Source organism: Citrus sinensis, chromosome 1, assembly GCF_022201045.2.
Source record: "Citrus sinensis cultivar Valencia sweet orange chromosome 1, DVS_A1.0, whole genome shotgun sequence".
Taxonomy (NCBI): Eukaryota; Viridiplantae; Streptophyta; class Magnoliopsida; order Sapindales; family Rutaceae; genus Citrus; species Citrus sinensis.
The window spans coordinates 13533496-13553080 of NC_068556.1; the positions used below are offsets into that span (position 1 = coordinate 13533496).

The 19585-nt window shown below is 36.5% G+C and overlaps 1 protein-coding gene across 12 annotated transcripts in view; it reads left to right on the forward strand.

Moving 5' to 3' along the window:
- LOC102621925 (uncharacterized) overlaps window positions 1-19585 on the forward strand; it is a 57930-nt gene that overhangs the window by 27861 nt on the left and 10484 nt on the right. For 11 of the 12 annotated variants that reach the window (XR_008053251.1, XR_008053252.1, XM_052437604.1 and 8 more), the window contains 18 exons: window positions 20-157; window positions 8260-8341; window positions 8444-8522; window positions 9811-9857; window positions 10251-10462; window positions 10680-10767; window positions 10903-11022; window positions 11121-11239; window positions 11350-11422; window positions 11528-11647; window positions 12969-13037; window positions 13145-13315; window positions 17749-17796; window positions 17996-18137; window positions 18418-18515; window positions 19007-19151; window positions 19234-19322; window positions 19395-19505. Coding sequence is in view for 10 of the 12 variants with exons in the window: in XM_052437604.1 (XP_052293564.1) it covers window positions 20-157; window positions 8260-8341; window positions 8444-8522; window positions 9811-9857; window positions 10251-10462; window positions 10680-10767; window positions 10903-11022; window positions 11121-11239; window positions 11350-11422; window positions 11528-11647; window positions 12969-13037; window positions 13145-13315; window positions 17749-17796; window positions 17996-18137; window positions 18418-18515; window positions 19007-19151; window positions 19234-19322; window positions 19395-19505 (1951 nt within the window). In the remaining 2 variants the exon portion in view is untranslated. The remainder of the gene's footprint in view (window positions 1-19; window positions 158-8259; window positions 8342-8443; window positions 8523-9810; window positions 9858-10250; window positions 10463-10679; window positions 10768-10902; window positions 11023-11120; window positions 11240-11349; window positions 11423-11527; window positions 11648-12968; window positions 13038-13144; window positions 13316-17748; window positions 17797-17995; window positions 18138-18417; window positions 18516-19006; window positions 19152-19233; window positions 19323-19394; window positions 19506-19585) is intronic. The other variant, XM_052437567.1, reaches the window with a different exon arrangement.

A 19585-nucleotide genomic window follows, 5' to 3' on the forward strand; every position in this document is an offset into this window, starting at 1 on the left:
CTTGTGTAATATTCTCTAGTGGCGTAAAGATGGCTAATCAGTTGCTTGCTGGAGTCCATATTGCATCAGCTGCCGAGGCCATGGCTTTTGGAGCTCGATTAGGTCTGAATACCAGAGTTTTGTTCAACATCATCACCGACAGTGGAGGAAGTTCTTGGTATGTGTCATACACAAATAATTAAACTGAGGGAAATTATCAGCCATCCACCCAAAAATTGCCATGTTATAAAAAATGCTACAAAAGTTTGAATTTGTTCAATTTCCACCCATTATTTGCAATTTGTATCAGTTGCCACCAAAAAGATAGAATTACCCTTACAAAATAACCACCACTATAATTGTGTTTGCTTTTGTTTTGTCTTTTTGTAAGGGTAATTATGTCGTTTTAGTGAATGGTTGATACAATTTTTGTACATTGGGTGCAAAATTAAACAAATTCAAATTTCTGTAATATTTTTAATATTCTAATATTTCATTGATTCTTGAGAATACCGGAATAAAGGAGGTTTGCTGGTAGTTGGGGGCCAGATTTGTAATACCAAGTGTTTAGCTCTAATACCAAACTGATGCAGTAGAAATTTATTGTTCTAATTAGGGGTGGGCAAATTGGGTTTCGATTCGGGTTGTTCGGATTTCGGGTTGGATAAGGTTGAAAATGCAGGTCAAGATTTCGGTGTGGATTCTAATTCGGGTTACAACCTATTCCAAAATTTAATTCATATCCCACCCAGGCAACGCCTAAAATTCCAAAATCAAACACCAGCCCAACTCCAGATGCAAAAATGAAAACAAAAATGACACCAAATGACCACATATATAATACATTAATACCCATCACCATTAACACTCAATACAACAACAATTACAATGTTAAGAAACCGAATCAGGGACAAGTACAAAAACTCGTTACACAAAAGAAGATTGAACAGTTTCAGTGCCAGTAATGTCTCTTACCCATGCCCAAAAGAAGATTGATTTACAAACAACCATTCATACACCATTTGGAACTGCATACATAAACTTGTGCAGCTGATGACCGTGAATGAAGCCGGAGGCAGTGACGGCAGCAGTTGGAGCAGACGCAAACGACTCAAGATCGGCTCAAGGCGACAGTAGCTTGAAGTCTTGAATGCGGAACCAAATCGACTCAAGGGAGGGGGAAGGGCTAGAAGCTGCAAGCCTGCAATGCCGGTGCTCTGAACGGAATCAACAGCAGCAGTGGCACATGGGTATGTCGTGTGTGAGTGTCTATGCTCACTACTACGTGCTGGGTGTTCTGTTATGGAGCGCAAATGTGAAAGCGCAAAGAAGAGGAATTAGGGATTTGAGGGAAAGGAAGCAACGTTGGTGTGTGTGTGTGTATAGGCTAACCCGATCGGGTTTTGATTTCGGTTCGGGTTGAAATAAAAACCGATCAGGTTGCATTTTTCAACCCGTTCAGATTTCGTAAGCTAACCCGAACCGAATGCCCACCCCTAGTTCTAATATTCCATGATTCTTGAGAATACCGAAATAAAAAAAGGGTCTGAACTCACGTTAATTCAAAAGAATACCTGTGAATCTAGGGGGTTAAGATAAAATTCCGCAGAATGCCGAGAATTGACTAAACTCAAAAACTCACACAGAGCTTTGAAAATTGAAAATATTACTGAATTCAAGTATGCCTTCTAAGGTTAAAAGATAGGGCTATTTATACTTCTAGTAATTATCCTAAACCATAAAGAAAAAGGAAAACAAAGTCCTACACTATTTAAGAAAAAGAACAATAAACTTTACAATAAAGGAAACTGATTTAACTAGAAAAGGGATTCCTAATCTGCATCAGTTCTTCGTCATCAAAAAACAATTAGTAATGTAACAAAATATAGGAAGGAAACAGTAAACACTGCACTTTTGTATCAACTTTATTAATCAAATTACAGGATTATATATAGGCTTGAAGCTAACATAGACTAGGAGTCTTATCTTAGCAAAGTCCTTTATTCTAGGGATAAAAACAAAAAAATAAGTAGATAGAACATATCATGTAAAACAACCACCAGATAAGGATAACTCTATTTTTTTCAAATTCTGCCACACTCCCCCTCAAGCTGGACAAAAAACATTGAACATTCCCAGCTTGTCTACCAACTTTTCAAACACTGGTTTGACTAATCCTTTAGTAAGAAGATCTGCAGTTTGTTGAGATGTAGGCACATATGTCATAGAAATTACTCCTTCTTCTATCTTCTCCTTGATGAAATGCCGGTCAACCTCAACATGCTTAGTTCTATCATGATGTACTGGATTATGAGAAATATCTATGGCTGCCTTATTGTCACAATAAAGTTTCATAGGTTGAATATCTGCGATTTTTAGCTCCCCTAATAATAGTTTCAGCCATAACAACTCACAGATACCTTGAGCTACTGCTCTGAACTCTGCTTCAGCACTACTTCTTGCCACAACTGACTGTTTTTTACTTCTCCAAGTTACTAAGTTCCCCCATACAAATGTGCAATAGCCCGACGTAGATCTTCTATCCTTAATTGAACCAGCCCAATCAGCGTCTGTGAAGGCTTCAACACTTCTTGCCTCATTCTTTTTGAAGAGAAGACCTTTTCCTGGAGTTCCTTTAAGATATCTCAGGATTCGATAAACAGCTTCCATATGTTCCTCGCATGGAGCATGCATGAATTGACTTACAACACTAACCGCAAAAGCAATATCAGGTCTAGTGTGGGAAAGATAGATGAGTTTCCCAACAAGTCGCTGATATCTCCCTCTCTCAACAGGAATACTGTCCTTCAAGTCTCCTAATTTCAAATTTGCATCCATTGGTGTGTCTACAGGCTTACAACCTATCATTCCTGTTTCTTTCAAAAGGTCTATAACATATTTCCTTTGAGAAACAGATATGCCTGTGTTATTTCTTGCCACTTCCATGCCTAGAAAGTATCTTAGGGATCCAAGGTCCTTTATGTCAAATTCTGTTGCAAGAATTTTCTTCAATCTCTTTATTTCAACAATATCATTCCCAGTCAATATTATATCATCAACATAAACAATAAGAACAGTAATCTTACCATCCTTATGTCTATAAAATAACGTGTGGTCTGTCTGAGCTTGTTTGTATTCTTGCTGTCGTATAGCCCTAGAGAATCTGTCAAACCAAGCTCTAGGTGACTGTTTCAGTCCATAGAGTGATTTTTTCAATCTACACACTAGTCCTCTTCCTTCCTTATCAAATCCAGGTGGCAACTCCATGTAAACCTCCTCTGCTAAGTCTCCGTTAAGAAAAGCATTCTTAACATCTAATTGTTGAAGTGGCCAATCCAAGTTTGCAGCCAAGGATAATAGAACTCGAATTGTATTTAATTTAGCGACTGGAGCAAATGTTTCCTGGTAATCAATCCCATATGTTTGAGTGAATCCCTTTGCTACTAGTCGTGCCTTATACCTCTCTATTGATCCATCAGACCTATACTTGACAGTAAAAACCCATTTACAACCCACTGGAACCTTTCCTTCTGGTTTTTGTACCAGCTCCCATGTTCCCATCTGTTCTAGAGCACTCATCTCCTCTATAACAGCCTGTCTCCACTTCGAGTCTTCTAACGCTTCTTGAATATTCTTTGGAATTTGTACACCTGAAAGATTAGTAACAAATGCTCGAAGAGAAGGTGACAGTCGGTCATAGGTCACATAATTAGAAATAGGATATTGAGCACAAGATCTAATCCCCTTTCTTAAGGCTATAGGAACATCAAGATCAGCAATTTCAGGTTTAAGAACAGTATTTTGAGGCTGTATACCTTCATTCAGTTCGGTCTCTTGACAGTGCTGTCGGTGAACAGATTCCTCAACTCTTTGCGGATTATTCCGTCGTGAATAAACACGTAGCTCTTGTTGTTGCTGTGTTTCTCCCCCTGTCTTGAAATTTTCATCATCAGTAGACTTCATTGGCTGAGATGAATTTTGAGTTGTTTCTGATGAAGACAAATCTGATTGAGACTGACACGGCTGAACAGCAGTGAGTTTAGGTGGAGATAACAATTCTGAAGACTGGGGAAAAATTGGAGATGGTAAGGACGCTTCCCAAAAATTCCCTTCATTAGAACTCTCCCCCTGAAGGGAATTCTGGGCATAGAAAGGGTGAGTTTCAAAAAAGGTAACATCCATAGAAATGAAATATTTGTGCTGTTCAGGAGAATAACACCGATAACCTTTTTGAGTGGCTGAGTAACCTAAAAAAATACACTTATGAGCTCTAGGATCTAGCTTTGTTTGAGCCAAACTATGGATATGGACAAAGGAAGTACAACCAAAGACTTTAAGTGGCAGATCCGTACATACTCGAGTGTGTGGATAATATTGGAGAAACATGTTAAGTGGAGTTTGGTAATTAAGAACCTTAGAAGGCATGCGATTAATTAAGTACGATGCCGTAAGAATAGCATCTCCCCAGAATTGTTTAGGTACATTGGTAGTGAACATAAGAGACCGTGCTACTTCAAGTAGATGACGATTTTTTCTTTCGGAGACACCGTTTTGTTGTGGAGTATAAACACAAGAACTTTGGTGTATAATCCCATGGTGTGAAAGAAATTGACTAAGAGAAGTGTTAAAAAATTCTCTACCATTATCAGTACGTAAAATCTGGATTTTGGCTTGGAATTGTGTTTGGATCATGGAGTGAAAATTTTTAAAGGTTTGTGCTGCGTCAGATTTATCCTTTAATAGATACACCCAACAGATTCGTGTGTGATCATCAATAAAAGTAAGAAACCATTTTATACCCGTAAGGTTTGAGACACGAGAAGGTCCCCATATGTCACTATGAATCATTGCAAAAGGTCTGGAAGGTTTGTATGATTGAGAAGGAAAATAGGAACGCTGATGTTTAGCCAATTGACATACTTCACAATGAATCATAAGAGAATCTTTATTACGAAATAATTCAGGAAACAAATTTCTTAAATATGGAAAACTAGGATGACCTAACCTACGATGCCACAACATTATTTGTTGTTCCCTAGACATAGAAAGAGATCCACAGTCAGCAGTATGAGCTTGTTTATTCACGTTGAAATCCTCAAAATAGTAAAGTCCCCCATGTTCCCTAGCACTGCCAATCCTCCTCCCCGAAATTAGGTCCTGAAATTCACAAGAGGAGTGCGAAAAATGAGCAACACAATTAAGATCTTTAGTGATTTTGCTGACAGAGAGTAGATTGCAAGATAATTTAGGAACATGGAGAACTGATTTGAGAATTATGCTAGGAGTAATCTTTATAGTGCCCATCCCTGCAACAACTGAAAGTGAACCATCAGCTATCCTTACTTTAAAATGATCTGGACTAGGAGCATAAGAAGAGAAAAAATGAATGCAGCCTGTCATGTGATCTGTGGCGCCAGAATCAATGATCCAGGGATCTGGAACCTTGGCAGAAGCATGAAAAACTGTTGGGATCTGGAAAATACCTTTTTGGGCCAGCAAAGAGGACGAAGGAATAGGAGTTAAAAGTTTTTGAAGCTGTTCAAGTTGTTCTTTGGTAAATGATGGAATCACACTGCTTACACCTTCCTTTGGAACACTTTGATCAGTGTCAGTTGCAGATTGAAATCCTTTTGGACTTCGCTTATTGCCTCTATTGTCTTTCCAATTTGTTGGTTTACCATGTAGCCTCCAACAACGCTCTTTGGTGTGATTCGGTTTGTGGCAATGATCACACCACAGCTGGCCACCTTTGTTGGAATTATTAGATCCCTGAACAGCCAAAGCAGACGTTTCAGGTGCTGTAAGTGATTTTGGTTCCCCAAGCATGACCCGTTTACGACTCTCTTCTCGTCTGACTTCAGCAAAGATTTCTCGGATGGAAGGTAATGGTTTAGTGCCAAGTATACGACCACGAACATCATCAAGCTCCTTATTAAGACCAGCCAAAAAGTCATAAATTCGATCTTTATCCACCAGTTTTTTGTATCGAGCACCATCATCAATACAACTCCATTCACACTCATTGAATAGATCTAATTCCTGCCAAAGATTCTTCAGAGAGTTAAAATAATGGGTTACATCCATATCACCTTGTTTCAAGTTCCGAGCCATATTCCTCAATTCAAACAGCTGTGATGAATTTTCCAAATCCGAGTAAGTTTCTTTGACAGCTTCCCACAGTTCAGCAGCTGTTTGGTAAAATAAATATGTCTGCCCGATGTTTGGTTCCATTGAGTTAACCAGCCATGCCATAACAATAGAATTTTCAGCATCCCATGTTTGAAATGCAGGATCATTTTCATCTGGCCTTTGCTTTTGGCCAAGGAGATAGCCAAGTTTTCCACGCCCTCGAATTACCATTTGAACAGAACGAGACCATGGGAGAAAGTTCTTTCCGTTGAGTTTGTGGGATGTAATTTGAAGTGATGTATTTTCAGTAATTGCAGTGTGAACAATTGTAGGAGTTGACAGAGAAGGAATCTGAGATGTTTCAGCAGATTCGGAAGAGTCAATACTCCTACTTGTGCCAGTCATGGCTGTTTTTACCATGGTTTCCTTCAACTAATACCTATCTCTGATACCATGTAACAAAATATAGGAAGGAAACAGTAAACACTGCACTTTTGTATCAACTTTATTAATCAAATTACAGGATTATATATAGGCTTGAAGCTAACATAGACTAGGAGTCTTATCTTAGCAAAGTCCTTTATTCTAGGGATAAAAACAAAAAAATAAGTAGATAGAACATATCATGTAAAACAACCACCAGATAAGGATAACTCTATTTTTTTCAAATTCTGCCACAAGTAAAAATATGGAAAACTCTAGATCTGTCAGCTAATGTCATTGGATACTGGTCCATTGAAATTGTATTATATTTTGCATGGGCTCCAACAGGACAATTTCTGGCTATCTCTCTGATGCCATATGGTATAGATGAATTTGTCATGTTCAAGTTTATACAAAGAAACTTTAAAGACTTGATAAAACTGAAATTAATAAACCTTATGATTATATTAAATACTAGATTGGATTTTTTTAAACTAAAAACATATTTTTATATTTATTATTTTGAAATGATATCTCAAATGTATTTGTTATAGATTTTTAATTTGGAAACATATTATGTCAACACAGGTCAATACTAAGGATCCTCATGATGCAACTCAATTTTTTTTTTTTTTTTGGATCCTATTATAATTTTTTAAAATTGTTTCAGGATCATGAACCAAACCATTACAAAGATTTTCTATAGTATTATTGTATGCTTTTTTATAAGCTTAAGTTTATTTATTTATTTATTTTTTTGAGCCATTGGTTACTTAATATGATATCAAAGTCGAAATATTGTGTTTGAATTCTCCATGTGCACAAGCTAGAATCTTTAGCTGTATATGTTTTTTTTTTTTTTTTTTTTTTTGGGGCATACTCTATCTATGTGTCACCCACGTCAAATTAGGGGGATGCACTAGAGATTAAATGCTATTATTGGCACATATGACATTCATAGGATCGGGGAGGCTTTTTGTGCACTGGTGCTAGCCATCTTTTATTGAATTCAGGTGCTCAATCTTTACTTAACATACGAAACTGCTTGTACAAAAGCATGCTGGGGTTGCATGTGCCACCTTAGTAGTGATCATAGAAGCACTTGGGTATGTATGCTATTAAACAAAAAGTTATGTGCTAATATTTTACTCAAGTCCTTGAAAGTTTACTAGAATAGTAGCAATTAAAATTCAGTAAATGTATGTGCATTCTGTGATTTATTGACGGTGCCATAACCGAAATTTTCATCTGCTATCCCAATGCTGGATTCATGATGGAGTCCTGATTAGGTGTGCGCAGTCATGCACTATAATCAGAATTCTTCATAATTAAAGCATTTTAATGTTCATTATCTCTTCATAAGATTTCAACCTCTCTCTTGTGCTATACATGTGCAAACACAGAGCAAAGCATAATTGTACCCTCTGCATACCATAGATGGAGCTTTCATGTATAGTAATTGTAACTATGCATGGTCAGATGGTGCTAGTGTCACCGTAGTTCTTGTATATATGTGTATAGTTGTACAATTCTGTAGCTTGTGGTTACCATGATTTACAAATTAATAATTCAACTTCCCCTCAATAAAACGAGCTTCAAGCAGCCCTCATTTTGTTTTTTATATTTTTATTACTGTTCTTTTTTGCTTAAAAAAAATAAAACAAAATAAACTACCATGGGTATTCCAACTTTATAAATTAGTCCTTACCAAATTTACTTCTTTTGCAGGATGTTTGAGAATCGTGTTCCACATATGTTGGACAATGACTATACACCATATTCTGCCCTTGATATCTTTGTGAAGGATATGGTTAGCTAGATCACTGGCTCCCCCAATTTGTTGAATGTATAAATACTATTTCAATACTAATAGGTAGCTGCTGTCTTTCTTAACCTCGTTAAATTTCAACAGGGTATTATTGCCCGTGAATGTTTGTCACAAAGAGTTCCACTGCATATTTCTACCATTGCGCATCAACTGTTCCTTGCAGGTGCAGTGTATTCTGTTTCTGTTGTACTCATGTTTGACATTTTATGCTTCACTGAATTGACTTGCCATATAAATGTTATGTCTCTATTGTACTCATGTTTGACATTTTAATGCTATACTGAGTGGACTTGCTATATAAATGCTATATGCTTTTCAATTTTTTATTTATTTCTAATAAGAATCGGTGTAAACAGTCTAGAAATGAAGTGTTCTTTACTTGGTGCTGGCATTCAACTCTATATTAGTGGGAGTTAAATCTTTTCATGGTGAATCCATTGATATTTACTATAAGTAGAAATGAAGCTAATTAAGTGAAAAAAAAAAGTTATTATTTATTAGCTTTAATTTTAAGATGTAATGTGTTACTAAGGGGAGATTGAGGGAATATCAGACTGCTGCTTGCCTCTTTCCGTATTTTCCTTTGAGTTTACTGTCTTTTAGGTATCATCTATTAATCTCGTTTGACCAAGATTTTCATCTTCCTTTTTAGCTTAATCTAGTGAGCAACTGGAAGGCTGCTCCTTGATTATGCATTTCCGAACTAAGTTCCTGTGTCTAATAAAGTATTTTGGGAAACACTGGCCTGCTACATTGAAAAGAAGTGTATATGAGTCATGTTCCAATTTGTGTATGCAATAAGGAAAGTTTCTTGGAGTTTTCTGACATGTGGCTTAAAGTCTTCCAAAGAATGGTGGCAATTTGGGTTAGCATGTCATGTCAATTTAGGGCCAACATGGCTTTGAGCCGTTTATTAATTGTATTAAAAATTCCAAACACTAACCTGACACGATTATTAAATTTATCATAATGATGCATCGCATTTAACATACTTTTAATATATCCTAAAATTACACCCGCTTAACATGTTTTAAAAATTTTCTCTAAAATATTTTGTTGCCTACTCAAACACTCATCAACTTTTGTCCAAATACAAGCAGAACTTTGACAATTATAACATGGTTCTATTGGGGAAAAAAAAATCTACAAGATATGGTTAATTGAATATTTAATTATGTCATAACTGGGTTGACATGTTCGGAATTCTAAATCTGAACCAAACACAATTAAACAGGTGAAACAGATTTGACACGATTGATAATCGCATTCGGTTGAGGTGTTCTGTCACAAATTACCACCATTATTGAAAACCAGCAATACATCTTTAAAGTGAAATTGCATATAGGCAGGGAAGTCCTTTCCTATTCAGTATTTGTTGTATATGATGTTCTATCTGTAGCATTTGTGCTAGTTAATTGCCATTAAATTCTCATATCGTTACCATTGAGCAGGCTCCGCTGCTGGCTGGGGTCGTCAAGATGATGCTGCTGTGGTTAAGGTATGTCTTTAATGCCAGGTCATGATCTAAGGCTTATTCTTCAAATTAGGAAAACAAATTGTTTATGACCTTTTGTTCTCAATGGAAAAAGGGAAATTTGTTCATGACATTTTATATGGAGTCATCCACAATTAGTTTGAGTGTGAATATTGATTTTTGCAGTGTTGATAATTATCACACACATGGTTATGTTCATTCAAATCAAATCTGACAGAAGAGGAAGCTTCTGCTTAATGAGAGTGAACTAGATTTGGTTAATGTTTAAAATGCTAAATCCTGATAGTTTCCCTTTAGCTGTAGTTTGTAGGCTGATCCAACACGAATTGTTTCTGAATTAGAATAAATACATAAAAGAAACAGGAAGGATTTACTACTTTTTGTTAATTTCTACAGGTCTATGAAACACTATCTGGTGTTAAAGTTGAAGGAAGGTTACCCGTTCTTAAGAAAGAAGCTGTCTTGCAATCTCTTCCATCTGAGTGGCCTCTGGATCCCATTGATGATATAAAAGGACTGATTAAAAAGAATGCAAAAACCCTGATTGTTCTAGATGATGATCCAACAGGGACCCAAACTGTTCACGGTATTGAAGTTTTAACAGAATGGTGAGTCTTTTGCTCTTTTAAGTTTGTCCTTTTGTTTTGCTGATTGGTAGCTTGACTTTGTTGGAATTTATGGCTAGAATTTATATTGCATATTGTAACATTTTAGATTTTACTCTATTCGGTAACTAGAAACCAGGTAGAACATAAGATCTTTCCCAGCATTGGATCTTTCTAAAAGGTTCTGTTTAAATTTTTCTACTTGGATTATTTTCTGCAGGAGTGTTGCGTCACTTGTTGAGCAGTTTAGAAAAAAGCCTTTATGTTTTTTCATTTTGACTAACTCCAGAGCACTAAGCTCTGAAAAGGTAACGTGCTTTCTTTGTAGGTGGATTTTTTTTTTTTTAAATCCCTCCTGCTCATTTCTCATTGTCATAGTAATTTTTCTTCGTGCCAACTTTTTTCAGACTTGTGTTTCTGACTGGAGGATTAACATTTTACAGGCCAGTTCATTAATTACAGATATCTGCAGAAACTTACGTACAGCATCTAATTCAGTTGAGAATACTGAATATACAGTAGTTTTAAGAGGTGATTCAACATTACGTGGTCATTTTCCAGAGGCAAGGATTGTTATAACTAATATGACCATATAGAGGCAGTAGTATTGCAAGTTGAACTTTTAATTGCATCATGACACTCTGCTGTCATATTTCTATAGGAAGCAGATGCTGCTGTTTCAGTACTAGGTGAGATGGACGCATGGATAATTTGCCCCTTTTTTCTTCAAGGAGGCCGTTATACTATTGAGGATATACACTATGTTGGAGATCTTGATCAGTACAATTTACTTCCTTTTCTGTTCCTCATTTCGTAAGACGCACACATACTCAGAGAGTCAGAGATCGGATTTGCTGAAGTTGACATGGTTTAAATGATGTTGCTTGTAGGCTTGTTCCTGCTGGAGACACAGAATTTGCTAAAGATGCTTCTTTTGGCTTCAAGTCTTCAAACCTCCGAGAGGTACAGATAATTATATTTTCTACTTGAAAAGCACACCATTTTAAAAATAGCTGAAGTGATTTGAGGTTTGATTATCTTTTCACAATTATCTGTATCTAAATTCAGTGGGTAGAGGAGAAAACATCCGGACGCATCCCAGCCAGCAGTGTTGCTTCTATTTCCATCCAACTTCTGAGGAAAGGAGGACCAGATGCTGTGTGTGAGCGTCTTTGCAGTCTGCAGAAGGTAAAGGGTATTTATGGATGTGTCCTACTTTATGTGGATGTGTTGGTTCTTAATGCGGATGAAAATTAATGAGTTATAATGGTAATCATGGCTTCAAAACCTGGACCAACCTGGCCAGTCGAACTGGAATATCCGTGAACTGGCCTAGGCAATGCTTCAGTGAGGTATTCATCCAGTATGTAGTTAAACAACGTTGTTGGAAAATTATCAAAACAACTAAAAATAAAATAACGTATTGGGAATTTTTTGTAACTTGAAAACCACCCACAGATTTATAAATGATTCATCGCACTTAAGAAAATGAGAAAATTAGGATTCAATCTGAACGCTTACATGCTACTACTAGGTCTCAATTGCATTTCGTTTTTTTTTTTTTTTTGGAGAAATGTTTGTACAATGTCTAATTTCAATAAGAAAAGCATTTAGTACCTACAGGTGTAAAAAGAGGATGGAAGGAAAGAAGCTAAAGTTTTATGAACTGTACATCTTCAAAGACATTTTCTAACAATGCAGTGATGCTATTCAAAATTGTTTCTTCGCTAGACTAAGTTCTGCTTAACTTGGAATTGAGTTGGTTCTAATTGTTATGCACTAAATGCATGCTGGAAAAAATTACCTACTTAGTGTGTTGTTATCTCTAGTGTCTCCCCCCCCCCCCAGGTTGCCTGTGTGCATAGTTTAGCAATATCTATAAGCTCTTAGTGTTATAGAGTATGATGTTTCAATTGTTATTAACTGGATTTGTATAGATTCATTGGACTTGATATAAGGAAATAAATTATTTTTATAATTGGATTGACGAGTCATAATTAAATAATAAATTTTCAAATCGTAATCCGAGTCTTTTGTAAAATGTGGTGAGTGACAGTTTAAAAAAAAAAGTTGAAAATGATGTCTACTTGACAGCCACTAGTTGCTGACTAAACAGAAAGTAGCATGTTTAAATATTTGAATATGGTTGATTTTTCTTACATGTATTATAGAATTATAAATGTGTAGCTGAAAGGCTGCTAACAGAAATGAAAAGGGTAAATTATCTATGAAACAAAGTAAAGAAGTTGCATCATTGATCATTTGTTTTATTGCTTTGCACTGTACAATACGACATCAGGGAAAGCCGTTGTGTGAATTTATCCTGGATGCATGAAGAAAATCTCCAAGGGTTGGGAAATGTATTTTTTTATACATTTTATTTTGTGACACACATGCATTTTGCACTCTTGAAAAGTTAACACATGAAGCTTCTTTATGATATTGTGAGAAATTTAAGGATTTGGACATTGAATAATTCACCACGATTCTAATATATTTTGTGAAGTAGGGATCTACATGCATAGTAAATGCTGCTAGTGAAAGAGACATTGCTGTCTTTGCTGCTGGAATGATCCAGGCAAGATATCCAGCTGCTCTTATACTATTTCTTTTAACCTATACCTGCTTTGGGAAGCCTTGCGGAAAGCATTAATGTTCTTTTCTTATCCTATGATCAATTGACAGGCGGAATTAAAGGGAAAGTCTTTTTTGTGTCGCACTGCTGCTAGCTTTGTTTCTGCCCGCATTGGAATTGTTGCGAAAGCTCCTATTCTGCCAAAGGATCTAGGAAATAAAATAGAAAGTACCGGTGGACTCATAGTTGTGGGGTCTTATGTACCAAAAACAACAAAACAGGTTGACTACTTATTAAGAATTCCATCTTGATGTTGATTCTTCTATGTGATTTGAAAAATTCACAGATTAGAATGAATAATTTCTATGTTTAATTGATGAGAATTACTCCTCTTTAAATAGATTATAGGGGAATAAATCAAATCCCACAAAATCAGAGCTATAACAGCTAGAAATCTAATTCTAAGGAAACAAATCAGTAAACCTATTTAAGGAAATAAATCTTGCCAAATAACATAGATCCTAATATATACAATTCTAATTATGTATAATTCTGATTTCATCCACACTCCCCCTCAAGCTTGGCTATAGATGTTGATGAGACCAAGCTTGCCTTCAAGAAAGTCATGAGTCTGTTCTGAGAGTCCTTTTGTGAGGATATCAGCCAGTTGGTGAGATGTAGGCACATATTCAAGCTTGATAATGTTTCCATCAAGCTTTTCTTTAATAAAATGTCGATCAACCTCCACGTGTTTAGTCCTATCATGATGAACAGGATTGTGAGCTATACTAATTGCTGACTTATTATCACAATAGAGCAGTATAGGTTCTTCAAATCTAATCTTTAATTCCTTCAGCACCCTTCTTATCCAGATAAGCTCACACACTCCATGTGCCATAGCTCTAAACTCGGCTTCTGCACTACTTCTAGCAACCACTGACTGTTTTTTGCTACGCCAAGTCACCAGATTTCCCCATAGCAGCGTGCAATAACCAGATGTTGATTTACGATCATTAATTGATCCAGCCCAATCAGCATCTGTGAATGCTTTCACCTTTCGATCATTGGTCTTTGCAAAAAACAAGCCTTTTCCGGGTGTTCGCTTCAAGTATCTCAGGATTCTATATACTGCATTCAAATGACCTTGACATGGTGAGTGCATATGTTGACTTACTAAACTCACTGCAAAGGCAATATCCGGTCGTGTATGTGAGAGATAGATGAGCTTTCCAACTAGGCGTTGATACTGTCCTTTATCGACCAGCCCTCTTTCAAGCATTTTTCCTTTGTTTCCAAGTTCAACTGGAGTCTTACTCGGCCTGCATCCCAGCATGCCAGTTTCTTCCAACAAATCTAAAGTATATTTTCTTTGAGAGACAGAGATCCCCTTCTTACTCCTTGCAACTTCCATTCCAAGAAAATATCTTAACGCTCCAAGGTCTTTAACTTCAAATTCCTTTGCCATCATCTGCTTGACTCTTTCCACTTCTTTGTTATCATTTCCAGTGACAATGATATCATCAACATACACTATAAGAATAGTAATTTTTTCATTTTCAGCATGCTTAACAAACAACGTGTGATCAGCTTGTCCCTGGACATAGCCAAATTCCTTGATAACTTTGGAGAATCTGTCGAACCAAGCCCGTGGAGACTGCTTCAGACCATAGAGGGACTTATTGAGTTTACAAACAGTGTGACTCCCTAGGTTTTCTTCAAATCCTGGAGGTTGACACATAAAAACTTCCTCTGCAAGCTCACCATTTAGAAAGGCATTTTTTATATCAAGTTGATGTAGAGGCCAATCAGAGTTTACAGCTAAAGATAGAAGAATTCTAATAGTGTTGAGTTTGGCAACAGGAGCAAAGGTCTCAGTGTAGTCAATCCCGTACGTTTGAGTAAAGCCCTTGGCCACTAGACGTGCTTTGTGTCTTTCAATTGAACCATCAGCCTTATACTTGACAGTGAATACCCATTTACAACCCACTGTATTTTTTTCTTGTGGCAACTCTACCAGGCTCCATGTATTGTTCTGTCTAAGGGCGTGCATTTCTTCAAGAACAGCAACTTTCCACTCGGGAATAGATAGGGCCTCTTCAATGGATCTAGGAATAAAAACACTAGACAAACTCGAGGTGAAAGCATGGAGTGAAGGAGATAGATTTGAGTAAGATATGAATTTAGAAATGGGGTGATGAGTGCAAGATCTAACACCTTTTCTTAATGCTATTGGCATATCTAGATCAGGAATAGGACTGAATTTACCTGACTCGTTTGGTGAATGAGACTCTACCATCGGTTCATCCTCATGACTGTGAGTAGGATTCATGATTTCTTTATTTGCTTGAGACTTTTTCTTTCTAGAGTAGACTTGCAATTCTGGTTGTTTAGATATTGAAAGTGTTGAATCTCCTCCTATTTCCAATACTGGTGAAATTGGATCAATTACAGGAGGACTGATTTTAGTTGACTCAGGAATAGAGACGGTTGTATCCAACTTAACATCAAGTAAGGGCAGGTCATGGATATCCCAAGAACAGCAAGCTTCATCCCATTTCTCCCCCTGAAGCGAAGTTGGAGAAAAATATGGTGTATTTTCAAAGAATGTGACATCACAAGAAATATATGTTTTTTTAGTTTTTGGACAGTAACACCGATATCCTTTTTGGGTTGGAGAATAACCAATGAAAACAGTTTTGATGGCTCGAGGGTCAAGTTTACTTCTATTATGGTCATGAATATGGACAAATGCTGTGCAACCAAAAATTCTTAATGGAAGTGTATTAGACTTAGAGACATGTGGGTAGGTTTTTGAAAGAACAGACAAAGGGGTTTCAAAATTGATAGGACGACTTGGCATACGATTTATGAGGTAGGTAGCAGTGAGGATAGCATCCCCCCACAAGTACTTTGGGATATGCATGGTAAACATGAGAGCCCAAGCTACCTCTAACAAATGACGATTTTTTCTTTCCGATACTCCATTTTGTTGTGGAGTATCAACACAAGAGCTTTGATGTTGAATTCCATTTTCTAACAAATAATCACTAAGAATGGAATTGAAATATTCTTTTCCGTTGTCAGTTCTTAGAACACGAATTTGGCTTTGAAATTGAGTTTGAATCATTTTGTGAAAAACTTTGAATATGTGACTGGCTTCAGATTTGTTATGTAGGAGATAAACCCATGTAACCCGTGTGTGATCGTCTATAAATGTAAGAAACCATCTTTTCCCATGGCAAGTTGTAATTTTTGAAGGTCCCCATATGTCACTGTGGATCAAAGAGAATGGAGTGGAAGGAATGTAAACCTTTGGAGAAAAAGACATGCGAGTATGTTTAGCTAATTGACAAATTTCACACTCAAAAGAAACAGTATTTTTATTATCAAACAAAGACGGAAATAGACGTTTTAGATATAAAAAACTAGGATGGCCAAACCTATGATGCCATAACATTATTTCATTAGTACTAGAAACAGATGTAGAAGCAACACCAGACAAAAAAATTTGTTGACTCTTTGGGTGATCATCATTAAAGTAATAAAGACCATCATGAATCCTAGCACTGCCAATCGTCTTCCCCGATGATAGGTCCTGAAATTGACAAGAAGAAGACAAGAAATTAGCAACGCAATGATTGTCACGTGTGATTTTGCTGACAGAGATCAGGTTGCATTTTAGGGCAGGGACATGGAAGACAGATTTGAGGATTAAATTTGGAGATAGTTTTATGTCACCAATTCCAACTACTAGTGTAAAAGATCCATCAGCAATTTTAACAGTGATATGTTTAGAACAAGGGACATAAGAGTGAAAACAATTAGAGCTACCTGTCATATGATCAGAGGCCCCGGAATCAATTATCCAAGGGTCTGTAGATTGAATCATAGATTGGGAATTTATGACAGAGTAGAGTTTACCAGATTTGGCAACAGAACATGATCCACTGGTGGAGTTTGCATAGTTGGGTGGATGGGTCTGAGAGGCATTGACAGAAGATGAATTGAGGAGTTTGCATAGTTGGTCAATTTGTTCCTTGCTGAACGGAATAGATGCACCAGAGTGGTCTTGATTGGATTGGGTATAGTGTGCACGTCCTTCATTTTTTTTTCGAGGCTGCCAATTTGCTGGTTTCCCGTGAATCTCCCAACACTTGTCCCGAGTATGTCCAGGTCGATTACAATGATCACACCATGGTCGCTTGTTCGAACGATGATCAGGATGTTGCTGTCCATTTGAGTGAGTTTTAGTAGTCATTAAGGCAGATACTTTTGGTGCGGCTGTAATATGAAGAGATGCATCGCTTCCGGAAAGAGAAGCAATTGGGATGGAACTAGGCTCAGCCATAGATTGGCTAGATGTTGAAGATCTGGTATTGTCACCAGATGAGATGTCGACTTCTTTTCCAGCCATAAGAGACAATTAGTCCTTAGGCTCTGATACCATGAAAAATTCACAGATTAGAATGAATAATTTCTATGTTTAATTGATGAGAATTACTCCTCTTTAAATAGATTACAGGGGAATAAATCAAATCCCACAAAATCAGAGCTATAACAGCTAGAAATCTAATTCTAAGGAAACAAATCAGTAAACCTATTTAAGGAAATAAATCTTGCCAAATAACATAGATCCTAATATATACAATTCTAATTATGTATAATTCTGATTTCATCCACATGATTCATGAATGATTTTTTTAACACTCCACAGGTTGAAGAACTTATATCACAGAGTGGTCGTTTCATAAGAAGCGTTGAGGTACCCGGCATGAAATGTCTCTGTTTTATTCTGTGCTTTTACTGAAAGAATATCGAAACAATCTATCAGCTATATATATATCCTAGGTATCAGCTTGTATTCAGTTGCTTATTGTAGCCAGCCAACTACAGTTGAGCCACTTTTCGTGCCTATTATTGTTAGCACAAGGGAACTCATCTCTAACCTTTCTTATGAATAGGTTTCTGTCGATAAAGTTGCCATGAAGTCATTAGAAGAAAGGCAGGAGGAAATTATTAGAGCAGCTGAGATGGTAGATGTTTTCCTTCAGGCTCGGAAAGATACTCTATTAATCACAAGCCGAGTACTCATAACTGGAAAAAGTTAGTTTTCCTCAAAAATAATCTCAAGTGTTTATTGTTTATTGATTGCTACATGTTCATCTAATTGTACCTTGAGTATATTTACATGTGAAATATATTACTACAAATGGAATCCAGATTTAGAGGCATTTGGTATGTCAGTTATCTTTAGTATCATAAAAGACATATAATATCATTTGTTGTTTCCTGGATAGAAAAGAGCTTTTCCTTTCCTTCTTCAAGTGGCAAAGATAACTTTTTATTTTATCCAATGACATGTTATTTTTTTCATTTTTGGCAGCTCCTTCTGAGAGTTTAGAAATCAATTTGAAGGTGAGCTCTGCGATGGTGGAAATAGTTAGGCGGATAACCACAAGACCTCGTTACATTCTTGCAAAGGTATACTAAATTCTTAACTAACTGAGCAGCCCTTTGGTATGATTGAACCAGCAGCTGGCTAACTTATTGAATGCCATCTGCTTTTATTTTCGAATTCAAGACCACAGAAAATTTGTTAGATTATTTTATACGTAATTATATTAGATGATTCTTTAAAACTTTTATCTAATATAATAATCTAACAATTATATTAGATGATTCACAATAATTAACAAGGTTTATTAAAGCTAATGTTTGAAACCTTTCAGGCATCACATTTTAAATAGTGATTTACAAAAATGAAGGCATTTGTCACTTATTTTGACTAGTTTTGCATATTTGACATATAATATGTCAATCAAAATACCTTAGGAGAAAGCCCTCGGAAATTCTCTATTCATATCCCTGACTTTCAGCCCCTTTTGAGATCTGAAGATAAATTTTCTCTATTCATAAATTTTCTCACAACCCTGTTGATGATTTTATGTATACACTTACTGCGGTTGTTTTAGGGTGGAATAACCTCTTCTGACATTGCTACAAAAGCTTTGGAAGCAAAACGTGCCAAAGTTGTTGGACAAGCTCTAGCTGGTGTTCCCTTGTGGGAGCTTGGTCCTGAAAGTAGACATCCAGGAGTTCCATATGTTGTGTTTCCTGGTAAATTTGAGTTCTATTTCAATTCTTTCTGCATGCTGTTTAGATTATGAATTTAGATCTTAAATTTAGAAATTTGCTTTAGGTAATGTTGGTGACAATAATGCAGTCGCAAATGTAGTGAGGTCCTGGGCTCGCCCAGTCAGAATTTCATCAACTAAGGAGCTTCTTCTTGTAAGGATCATTCTCAAAGATTTTACTATTAAATATATCCTCAGATACTGACAATTGTTATTCCATATAAAGAATGCAGAAAAAGGTGAATATGCTGTTGGAGCATTCAATGTCTATAACATGGAAGGAGTCGAAGCAGTTGTTGCTGCTGCTGAGGAAGAACGTAGCCCTGCCATTTTACAGGTTAGAAGCACTTGTTTCAAAGTTCAGTATGCAATTTGGCATGACCAAATACTGACATTTAGTTACGCATAACTATCATT